Source organism: Pseudorca crassidens, chromosome 2 (genome assembly GCF_039906515.1).
Source record: "Pseudorca crassidens isolate mPseCra1 chromosome 2, mPseCra1.hap1, whole genome shotgun sequence".
Classification (NCBI taxonomy): Eukaryota; Metazoa; Chordata; class Mammalia; order Artiodactyla; family Delphinidae; genus Pseudorca; species Pseudorca crassidens.
In genome coordinates, this window is record NC_090297.1 from 55,187,046 (window position 1) to 55,199,138 (window position 12,093).

At 43.0% G+C, this 12,093-nt stretch overlaps 1 protein-coding gene across 6 annotated transcripts in view; it reads left to right on the plus strand.

Moving 5' to 3' along the window:
* Positions 1 to 12,093, plus strand: part of CACHD1 (cache domain containing 1) — a 235,360-nt gene that overhangs the window by 200,946 nt on the left and 22,321 nt on the right. For 5 of the 6 annotated variants that reach the window (XR_010940869.1, XM_067726415.1, XM_067726410.1 and 2 more), the window contains 2 exons: positions 571 to 648; positions 1,278 to 1,379. Coding sequence is in view for 5 of the 6 variants with exons in the window: in XM_067726415.1 (XP_067582516.1) it covers positions 571 to 648; positions 1,278 to 1,379 (180 nt within the window). In the remaining variant the exon portion in view is untranslated. Of the gene's footprint in view, positions 1 to 570; positions 649 to 1,277; positions 1,380 to 3,500; positions 3,919 to 12,093 lie in introns of those variants that run through there. The other variant, XM_067726414.1, reaches the window with a different exon arrangement.

The following is a 12,093-nucleotide window of genomic DNA, read 5'->3' on the forward strand; positions in this document are numbered from 1 at the left end:
GACTTGGTCAGGAAAGTCCAGGAGCCGTCCTGGACTAATCATGCAGCCGTCATGGTTAGTCGATGTTGGAATATTTCACTGTGGTCGCAATCCTGTCGGGGGATCATGGGATCGTGTTGCCTGATTTAGTAAGTGAGCTGACCACAAAGCTCTTTCCTCTTGGTACGGTTTGGTTTGACTGAGGGTGACTGCCCTCCAGTGTAACCTTAGGCCTGGCCTTTTCTAGCATTCTGTAGCACCATTTTATCAGCACAGTCAGCCGTGGTTTTAGACCCCTTCCTTCCGTTTCAGGTACTTGAGGAGAGGATTAAAGACCTGTTAGCCTCAATCAACATCTTTTCTCCTCTGTCTCCAGAAATCAATCTCAGGTGCCCCACTGGATTATTCACCTCTTGTTCTCTCTTCTGATTCCTGCTCCCTCCTCCTTTAAAAAAAAAAAAATGAGATGGGGCATCAGTTCATTGATGGAGTGCTGTCATCCAGTCATCCAATGAACACTCTGCAGGGCATTAAAGTGGGTGATTTTGTTTGATTAAATAGTCATGTTTCTCTCTTTTGAATGATGGGTAGAAATGTCAGTGCGTATGTCCAACCTGGAGAATGACAGAGATGAAAGGGATGATGACGGCCACGAAGACAGAGGCATCAGTGAGTATCCAGGCTGCTTCCGTGCAGAACGTGGCAGCAGGAGCTAATCCAGAATAAATGTGCTTTCTCGTATTAAAGTTTAAGATGCTTTGGCACGATGGGGTTCTTTTTTTCCCCCATTTTCGTTAGGAATAAGCGTAGGTATTTGCTTTGTTCTAGTACATCTCAAAAAATTTCAGGGTGTTCTTTGTTGCATTAAGTACTTTGGCCTAAAACACCTTACTCTTCCCTTTCTTTCTCCTCCTCATTCCTTTCCAGTATAGCATTTTAGAAAGGGAGTCATCAGGCATGCATTTCTTTTAAATCCCTTAACTAATGTATACAACTCAGGGGGAAAAAAAGAACATTTCTCTATCAAAAGAGAGCTCCATGTGTGTTGAGATACTTTGGCCTTCAACTATACAGAGTATATCTCCTTGATGCATGTTGGAGATGTGTCATTAGGGACCTCTTGCTGTCCCAGTCCTAAACCCAACTCCCCTAATCCTCAGAATCGTTGAAAAATGACTCATTCTAGCTCTGCAAGGAATAAGTCCCCCCATCATGTGAATGAGGCTACTTAGCGCAAATGCGCTTGATACAATAAAGATACTGGCCTAAGAGTGACTAACCATCCTTGCCTTCCACAGTCAGCAATACTCGATTTATAGCTGCAGTCATCGAACGGCATGCACACAGTCCAGAAAGGAGGCGTCGCTACTGGGGTCGCTCAGGAACAGAAAGCGATCATGGTAAGAAGGTCTGGCTTCCTGCGCTCGAGGCCCTGAGGACCCTGGTGCACTCGTGGGCCAGTGCTCACAAGTTATTTATGCATAAATAACCCTTCTCTCTCTTTCCTGTTCCATGCTCAGGTAAATTATTTTGACATCGTTTTCCAAAAAGATACATTCTAACATGAAACTTTTATAAGAGCCCCAGGAGAGCTTGGCTTATGGCTCAGCATTCCCAGGCATACGTGGGATGACCTCTGGGCACACAGATTGCCTCCTGGGTTTTCTCCATGAATAAGCGTTCAGATTATCTCAATGGTACCTGCTTACCCATTCACTGAGAACCAGTGGTACCCCACGTGGTTCTCAGTGAATCAGCTTAGTCATAGGTCCTGCTGCCCAGTGATGTTGGTTGGCAAACGCCAGTATCGACAAGGGCTCTCTTGGCCACATACTCTCAGGGCCTGGCAAGAATCCATGCTGTCATCTGGCGTCCCCTGCCCTGACCTCCTGCCTGGCCTGGAGCCCCAGGGAAGGCTTCACCAAAGAGACAACACTTACCCTGGGCCTTGAAGGATGATTAAAGAAAAGTGAGGGACAAAGGATATTAGAGGCAAAGGGACTGGTGTGTACAAAGTCATGGAGGTGCCTAAAGTGCCTGTAAGATGCTCGGGAAGGGTCGGGACTGAGTTGTGAAGAGACACTGGGTGCTAAGTGAGCTACCAATTATCAAGTCCACGGCTGTACCAACAGCATGGCCACCATGTACCTTCTCACCTTCCCAGTGCCCGTATGGCTCATTGTCACAGAGAACAGCAGATGTTTCCTACTGTCTAGGCATCCCTGCCACTGTTGCACAAAAATATAACAGAAGTGTACATCCTTTCCTGTAATTGTCAGATCTTTTTGTTTTTCATATAGCTGTTTAATTTTCCAGAAATCTTTCTTTTCTTCCCAGAATCAGGTCTTTTTTTAATGCATAAATAATGCATTTATGCTTTTTTTATTCTGCTTTCTCCACATCTACCCTGAAAAAAAAATGTCTTCAAGCAGTGTGCTTCCACACCTGTGCTAAAAAATGCAGGAGTAGATATTCATCAAAGCAGCCAATGTGGCCTTTTACACGGCAGCCAGGTATTCAAACTCCCTTTGGAAAACAGGAGAAGCCAAAGGTCTGATTTTTAAATTGGGGACTCTTAATTTGGGCTCTGAATGACATTGTTCCCACCAACTAAATAGAAACTTCTGGTTTCTATGGAGAGTCAAAGCAGAACTTAAATTTCTCAGTTTCTTTGACTTTCTGCCTTTTTTCCAGAAAAAACCTTTGAACCTGCATAAATTCATTCTGCCAGGCAGTTCTGTGTCTCTTCTCCTTTGAATAATAAAACAGGTTTGAGGCTACTAGAGTTCAACAGAAATAATTTCTTATTCAGCAGAAATACTGAGTTCTTTCTCTCTCTCTCCCTCTCCGTCTCTCTCTCCCTCTCCCCACCCCCCTTTCCCCTGGTAGAAACCGCTTCAGTACAAAATTGGAATTCTGAGTGATGTTCTAATGTTCCATTAGCCCTCCCATCATCTTAGTAAAAATGGCATATGAAGCAACAGCTGAGATAAAAGGAATAGTGCGGTGTCAGCATCCAGAAGCCAAGGAATCTAGCTAAGGGCTTGCTTTCTTTCATTTTTCACAATAATTGGATCCCTGTTATCCCCAGAGTTTCTCATGCAGACAGAATGCAGCGCCAGAAGAAGCGGAAGACATTGACATTCCACGTAATTCCAAAGGCACCACAAAGTCAGCAGCATTTAACCGAGTGTTGTCCTATCCCTGAACCTGTATGGTGGGTCACTGAAAGTGGTGGTATCAAGCTAATGTCCCCGTGGTACCTAGAGGATAAACCATAGGTACACGTTAAACACGGAAATCTGATCTCGTTCTTTTGTGGCACACGACTTGCTCAAGCGTGTGTTCTCTTATTTGGTGAAGGTATCAGGCGGGCATCTGCTGTTTGCTTGGCAGAGAGGAAGGAGTTGGGGAAGGGAGCGGGATGGGCCTTATTTCTGCCAGGCAGCGTGGTCTAGAAGAGCTTATAAGACAGGTCAAGCAGAATTCACTTGGAATCCCACCTCTCCCCTTCTTTCCAGGTAGTGAGACCTTAGTGAAGCTACGTGGACCTCAGTTTCCTAATAATTAAAACGGGATTAGAAATTCCTCCCGGGTAAGGTTGTCGTGAGGATGAAGTGAGATAACACATGGCAGGCATGAGCTCAGAGCTGACCTCACCTCCGTACCCACTCTGCCCTCAAGGAATTGATAATCCAGCAAGAAACTGTAAATGCATGCATGTATTCACAAGACTGATAAAAGGCTGAATGTGACAGCTTCCTTAAAGAAGTGGAACAAAGAAGAAGATGGGGAGAGAGTTCACTTTTATCTGCAAGTAAATCATGTAAGACCCTGGGGGGAGAGGGGACACGCACAAAAGGAAACCTCAGAAGAATAAAATATATAAATGTACAAGTATGGAACAGACCAGACTTTCATGGTATGGTTCAGAGTGGTGATATTCCCAGAATTAAAACTAAGTGTTACCAACCTAAACTTGGAGACTCCAGGCTGCATTTTTAACTAGAAATATTTCATGTGGCCAACAGAGTTTTGTATTTTAAAAGAACCTGATTTTTAATTTTTGTATCTTAAAAGAAAACTACTCAAAATAAGAATGGTTTCTGAAAAGTAGAATCATTTTTATCAACGTTCTGACACCATGTAGAATGATTGTTTTCCAGCACTTGGCTATTAACTGTTACACTCTGCTTTGCCCATTATTTCTCTTGACAATATCATATTCTAACTAATCAATTGGCTTATTTTTAAGTTAAAAATCACCAGTATGTATTTGTTCCTCGTGAATCTGTGTTTTAGTTACCATCTCATTAGAAACATTACAAAGGTACGTTAAGCAACATTTTTTTCTTTGTAAAAGGGAATTTTTCCCCTAGCGAAGTAAATTCCAAAAGACTTAAAACGCAAATGCTGAACCTTGAAAATCTGGTCCAAAATTACATAGTGCACCACGAAACCATTTTTTAGAAGTGCAGAGATATTCTCCTGCAGTTACTCGCTGTGACCACAAAGGGGTGATGACCACAAAGGGGTGAGTGAGTCCCCAGAGGGACCTAACAGCCCTTGCCATCAAGAGGGTTTTCTTAAGAACCGTCAGATAAATACATGAGCAGAATGACAAAGAGCAAAAGCCTAATTTGACTCTTCTATTCCTTTTGGATGCCAGGCCTCCTTCCTGAAGCCTGTTTCGCCTTGAAATTGGCTTTGCAGGAATTTCTCTGTGTGCACCTTTGGATAGTAAAGAAGTCTTTCTTTGAAAGTATTTGTAAATGTCCTCTGTGTCTTAAATGGTGCTGCTTCCTGCATGAGTCAGAGACCGTGTCTGTCTTATGCATCACTGTTCCCAGCACTTCACAGAATTGCCTGGCACTGAGTAAACGCTCAGTTAATTTGCTAAGTGAGAGCACGTGTTTGGCTTTCTCCTGCTTCTCTGAAACATGCTACTCCCTCCCTCCAGATTTCCATGAATTACTGAGATAAGAGGAAGCCTGAGTAAGTTACAGAGGGGTTGAGCAGTAGTGTCCCACTGAGGAAATAAAACAGAATTGCCCCAGAGGGGTTCCCTTCGGAGGGGTCCCTGCTGGGATTCTCATCAGAAAGCACCAGGAGAGGGGCTTCCCTGGTGGCGCAGTGGTTGAGAGTCCGCCTGCCGATGCAGAGGACGCGGGTTCGTGCCCCGGTCCGGGAGGATCCCACATGCCGCGGAGCGGCTGCGCCCGTGAGCCATGGCCGCTGAGCCTGCGCGTCCGGAGCCTGTGCTCCGCAACGGGAGAGGCCACGGCAGTGAGAGGCCCGCGTACCGAAAATAAATAAATAAATAAATAAAAAAAGAAAGCACCAGGAGAAACGGGGCTGACCCCGAGTTGCCTTGGGAATGGCTGCAAGGTCACCACCCACCTGGGCCTGTGACCAGCCAGGTTCAGAGCACCCCTGGACTCTAAGTCAGAACTCCAGGCAGGGCCCAGTGAATCCTAGAATGTCTTCATTATTAGATGAGACTGGTAAAATGTCACACCAGACAGAACCACAGATTGCTGAAAAAGTTATGTGATTTTTTTTTTTTAAGCGCATGCTTTGTGTAAGGCATAAGTCCTCGTACTTGAAGAAGGAGTTTGCTAATGGACAAGACAGCCCTATATTTTTTTGTAATATGGTAAAATCTAAGATAGGGATGTGCACAGATTACCGTTTAAACTCACAGAAGAGTCACCAGAACCCCTATAGGTTGGTATGACTGGGTGGGGTGGATGTTGGTTGGGAAGGTTTCCCAGAAAAGACCTTCAAACATAACGTGAAGCACAATAGCAAGATAAGGGAAGGTGGGAGGGTGAGACAGGCAGAAGGATCACTGTGAATTTTACACCATGAATGTGAAAATCAGCTGTCAGTTCCGATGGGTGCTTGTAAATGAGCAGTCAGGAAGGCATCCAGGAGGCAAGATGAAGACAGCCTAGCACTAAAGGTTGGCTAAAAATAATCGACACACTGAGATTTTGCTAAAATGTGTTTTCTAGTACTCTTACGTGTAGAACATTTGTAACTGAGGTTTTAAAGCCTACGTTACATTCTAGACTTAGCACTACTGAAGCTGAGAATCTTGTTCTGGCTCCTGATCTCTTAATCTTGGGTAAAGGCATCATTATTCCTCCAGCAACTGAACCTAGAAACCTCAAGGATATTAACCCTCTTGGCATCTTCACCAGGAAGTCCATTTGGTCACCAGAGCCAGCCCTTCCCTGAACTTGAACAGCTGCTCGCTCCACTTAAACACGGCTAATGTCCCACTTCACGGCCTCGCCGTCTTCTCGGGCCGATGCTCAGTCCCCTGTCCTCTGAGCCTCAGATCCCTCCTTCCTTGGGGCCAGCCTCCTCACTGCCACAAGGGATCATCTTAAAGCACACGTTATGTTACTGCCATCTACCTTCCCCCTGCCCTTTGACCAGCCTTCCTGGTCTGGTCTCAGCCTGCCTGTCCAGCCTCATCTCTTGCTCTTTTCTCCTACACATGAAGCTTTTCCCCATTCCTCAAATCCATGGAGCCTTTCAGTCTCCTGGTCTTTGAATATGCTCATCTCCCTGCCTGAAGTACCTTCCACCCCTTTCTTTACCTAGTGAATCCCTCTCTCCCATGAGGGCCACCTTAAGTGTCACTTCCTCCAGGATTCTAAGCCAAGTTCATCAGCTTTGGTATTCCTTTGTAATGCCTCTAGTTTCGCACCTGTGTTTCCCCTTCTTGACTGTGGACTTCTCAGAAGCTGGGGCCTCACCTTACCCCTTTTTCTGTTGAACCCCTAGCCTGGCATCTGGCACCAAGAGGGCACTCAGTAATGATGGACACACAACAACGAACTCTCCTTCTTCTGTCCTGATTTATGGCCAACGTGCCTGTTTTTCTGGCTGGGTATCTCTACATACGTTATCCACAGACTCTCAAAATCAAGATGTGCAAAAACAAAATTCGTTTCCTTCCCTGAGACTCAGGATCTCGGAGTCACCCTCTCTTATCATCCTGACTGTAAGTTGCCCCCCACATCAAGTTGCTGATGAACTACTACTGTTTCCACCCCAGAGCTGTCTGTCCAATCCCATAGTTTTAATTCAACAACTCTCAGCTGGGCTGTTGCAATAACCTCCTAACTGCCTCCCTCTCTCTCCTTTTTATTCAGCCACCAAACTGCCACCAGAACTCTCTCTCTTTTTTTATATGTAAATTTATTTATTTAGTTTTGGCTGCGTTGGATCTTCATTGTGCGCAGGCTTTCTCTAGTTGTGGCGAGCGGGGACTACTGTTCCTTGCGGTGCACGGGCTTCTCATTGAGGTGGCTTTTCTTCTTGTGGAGCACGGGCTCTGGGCACGTGGGCTTCAGTAGTTGCAACACGCGGGCTTCAGTATTTGTGGCTCACTGGCTCTAGAGCGCAGGCTCAGTAGTTGTGGTGCACGGGCTCAGTTGCTCCATGACATGTGGGATCTTCCCGGACCAGGGATCGAGCCCACGTTCCCTGCATTGGCAGGCAGATTCTTAACCACTGCACCACCAGGGAAGTCCCAGAACTCTTTTTTTTTTTTTTTTAATACAGCAAGTTCTTATTAGTCATCAGTTTTATACACATCAGTGTATACATGTCAATCCCAATCGCCCAATTCATCACACCACCACCACCACCCCCCGGCCACTTTCCCCCCTTGGTGTCCATACGTTTGTTCTCTACATCTGTGTCTCAACTTCTGCCCTGCAAACCGGCTCATCTGTACCATTTTTCTAGGTTCCACATACATGCGTTAATATACGATATTTGTTTTACTCTTTCTGCCTTACTTCACTCTGTATGACAGTCTCTAGATCCATCCACGTCTCAACAAATGACTCAATTTCGTTCCTTTTTATGGCTGAGTAATATTCCATTGTATGTACGTACCACAACTTCTTTATCCATTCGTCTCTCGATGGACATTTAGGTTGCTTCCATGACCTGGCTATTGCAAATAGTGCTGCAATGAACATTGGGGTGCATGTGTCTTTTTGAATTATGGTTTTCTCTGGGTATATGCCCAGTAGAGGGATTGCTAGATCATATGGTAATTCTATTTTTAGTTTTTTAAGGAACCTCTGTACTGTTCTCCATAGTGGCTGTATCAATTTACATTCCCAGCAACAGTACAAGAGGGTTCCCTTTTCTCCACACCCTCTCCAACATTTGTTGTTTGTAGATTTTCTGATGATGCCCATTCTAACTGGTGTGAGGTGATACCTCACTGTAGTTTTGATTTGCATTTCTCTAATAATTAGTGATGTTGAGCAGCTTTTCATGTGCTTCTTGGCCATGTGTATGTCTTCTTTGGAGAAATGTCTATTTAGGTCTTCTGCCCATTTTTGGATTCGGTTGTTTGTTTCTTTAATATTGAGCTGCATGAGCTGTTTGGAGATTAATCCTTTGTCCATTGATTCGTTTGCAAATATTTTCTCCCATTCTGAGGGTTGTCTTTTCGTCTTGTTTATGGTTTCCTTTGCTGTGCAAAAGCTTTGAAGTTTCATTAGGTACCATTTGTTTATTTTTGTTTTTATTTCCATTTCTCTAGGAGGTGGATCAAAAAGGATCTTGCTATGATTTATGTCAAAGAGTGTTCTTCCTATGTTTTCCTCTAAGAGTATTTTTTGGTTTTTTTTTTAATATTTATTTTTGGCTGTGTTGGGTCTTTGTTTCTGTGCGAGGGCTTTCTCTAGTTGCAGCAAGTGAGGGGCACTCTTCATCACGGTGCACGGGCCTCTCACTATCGTGGCCTCACTTGTTGCAGAGCACAGGCTACAGATGCGCAGGCTCAGTAGTTGTGGCTCATGGGCCTAGTTGCTCCGCGGCATGTGGGATCCTCCCAGCCCAGGGCTCGAACCTGTGTCCCCTGCACTGGCAGGCAAACTCTCAACCACTGCGCCACCAGGGAAGCCCCCTCTAAGAGTTTGATAGTGTCCGGTCTTACATTTAGGTCTCAAATCCATTTCGAGTTTATTTTTGTGTATGGTGTTAGGGAGTGTTCTAATTTCATTCTTTTACATGTAGCTGTCCAGTTTTCCCAGCACCACTTATTGAAGAGACTGTCTTTTCTCCATTGTATATCTTTGCCTCCTTTGTCATAGATTAGTTAACCATAGGTGCATGGGTTTATCTCTGGGCTTTCTATCTTGTTCCATTGACCTATGTTTCTGTTTTTGTGCCAGTACCATATTGTCTTGATTACTGTAGTTTTGTAGTATAGTCTGAAGTCAGGGAGTCTGATTCCTCCAGCTCCATTTCTTTCCCTCAAGACTGCTTTGGCTATTCAGGGTCTTTTGTGTCTCCATACAAATTTTAAGATTATTTGTTCTAGTTCTGTAAAAGTGCCATTGGTAATTTGATAGAGATTGCACTGAATCTGTAGATTGCTTTGGGTAGTATAGTCATTTTCACAATATTGATTCTTCCAATCCAAGAACATGGAATATCTCTCCATCTGTTGGTGTCATCTTTAATTTCTTTCATCAGTGTCTTATAGTTTTCTGCATACAGGTCTTTTGTCTCCCTAGGTAGGTTTATTCCTAGGTATTTTATTCTTTTTGTTGCAGTAGTAAATGGGAGTGTTTCCTTAATTTCTCTTTCAGATTTTTCATCATTAGTGTATAGGAATGCAAGAGATTTCTGTGCAGTAATTTTGTATCCTGCAACTTTACCAAATGCATTGATTAGCTCTAGTAGTTTTCTGGTGGCATTTTTAGGATTGTCTATTTATAGTATCATGTCATCTGCAAACAGTGACAGTTTTACTTCTTCTTTTCCAATTTGTATTTCTTTTTCTTCTCTGATTGCCATGGCTAGGACTTCCAAAACTATGTTGAATAATAGTGGTGAGAGTGGACATCCTTGTCTTGTTCTTGATCTTAAAGGAAATGGTTTCAGTTTTTCACCATTGAGAATGATGTTTGCTGTGGGTTTGTCGTATATGGCCTTTATTATGTTCAGGTAGGTTCCCTCTATGCCCACTTTCTGGAGAGTTTTTATCATAAATGGGTGTTGAATTTTGTCAAAATCTTTTCCTGCATCTATTGAGATGACCATATGGTTTTTATTCTTCAGTTTGTTAATATGGTATATCACATTGATTGATTTGCATGTACTGAAGAATCCTTGCATCCCTGGGATAAATCCCACTTGATCATGGTGTGTGATCCTTTTAATGTGTTGTTCGATTCTGTTTGCTAGTATTTTGTTGAGGATTTTTGCATCTCTATTCATCAGTGATATTGGTCTGTAATTTTCTTTTTTTGTAGTATCTTTGTCTGGTTTTGGTATCAGGGTGATGGTGGCCTTATAGAACAAGTTTTGGAGTGTTCCTTCCTCTGCAATTTTTTGTAAGAGTTTGAGAAGGATGGGTGTTAGCTCTTCTCTAAATGTTTGGTAGAATTCACCTTGAGAAGCCATCTGGTCTTGGACTTTTGTTTGTTGGAAGATTTTTAATCACAGTTTCAATTTCATTACTTGTGATTGGTCTGTTCATGTTTTCTATTTCTTCCTGGTTCAATCTTGGAAGATTATACCTTTCTAAGAATTTGTCCATTTTTTCCAGGTTGTTCATTTTATTGGCATAGAGTTGCTTGTGGTAGCCTCTTAGGATGCTTTGTATTTCTGCGGTGTCTGTTGTAACTTCTCCTTTTTCATTTCTAATTTTATTGATTTGAGTCCTCTCCCTCTTTTTTTTTTTTTTAAGTTTCCTTGGGTTTTTGTGTTTTTTTTTGCAGTACACGGGCCTCTCACTGCTGTGGCCTCTCCCGTTGCGGAGCACAGGCTCCGGACGTGCAGCCTCAGCGGCCATGGCTCACGGGCCCAGCCGCTCTAAGGCATGTGGGATCTTCCTGGACTGGGGCACGAACCCGTATCCCCTGCATCGGCAGGCAGACTGTCAACCACTGCGCCACCAGGGAAGCCCTTCCTCTCCCTCTTTTTCTTGATGAGTCTGGCTAATGGTTTATCAATTTTGTTTATCTTCTCAAAGAACCAGCTTTTAGTTTTATTGATCTTTGCTATTGTTTCTTTGTTTCTATTTCAGTTATTTCTGCTCTCATCTTTATGATTGCTTTCCTTCTGCTGTCTTTGGGTTTTGTTTGTTCTTCTTTCTCTAGTTCCTTTAGGTGTAAGTTTAGATTGTTTACGTGAGATTTTTCTTGTATCTTGAGGTAGGCTTGTATAGCTATAAACTTCACTCTTAGAACTGCTTTTGCTGCATCCCAGAGGTTTTTGATCATCGTGTTTTCATAGTCATTTGTCTTTAGGTATTTTTTGATTTCCTCTTTGATTTCTTCAGTGATCTCTTGGTTATTTAGTAACTTATTGTTTAGCCTCATGTGTTTGTGTTTTTTACATTTTTTTCCCTGTAATTCATTTCTAATCTCATAGCGTTGTGGTCAGAAAAGATGCTTGATATGGTTTCAGTTTTCTTAAATTTACTTAGGCTTGATTTGTGACCCAAGATGTGATCTATCCTGGAGAATGTTCTGCGCACTCTTGAGAAGAAAGTGTAATCTGCTGTTTTGGGATGGAATGTCCTATAAATATCAATTAAATCTATCTGGTCTATTGTGTCATTTAAAGCTTCTGTTTCTTTATTTTCATTTTGGATGATCTGTCCATTGGTGTAAGTGAGGTGTTAAAGTCCCCCACTATTATTGTGTTACTGTCGATTTCCTCTTTTATAGCTGTTAGCAGTTGCCTTATGTATTGAGGTGCTCCTGTGTTGGGTGCATATATATTTATAATTGTTATATCTTCTTCTTGGATTGATCCCTTGATCATTATGTAGTGTCCTTCCTTGTCTCTTGTAACATTCTTTATTTTAAAGTCCATTTTATCTGATATGAGTATAGCTACTCCAGCTTTCTTTTGATTTCCATTTGCATGGAATATCTTTTTCCATCCCCTCACTTTCAGTGTGTATGTGTCCCTAGGTCTGAAGTGGGTCTCTTGTAGACAGCATATATATGGGTCTTGCTTTTGTATCCATTCAACAAGCCTGTGTCTTTTGGTTGGAGCATTTAATCCATTCACGTTTAAGGTAGTCATTGATATGTATGTTCCTATGACCATTTT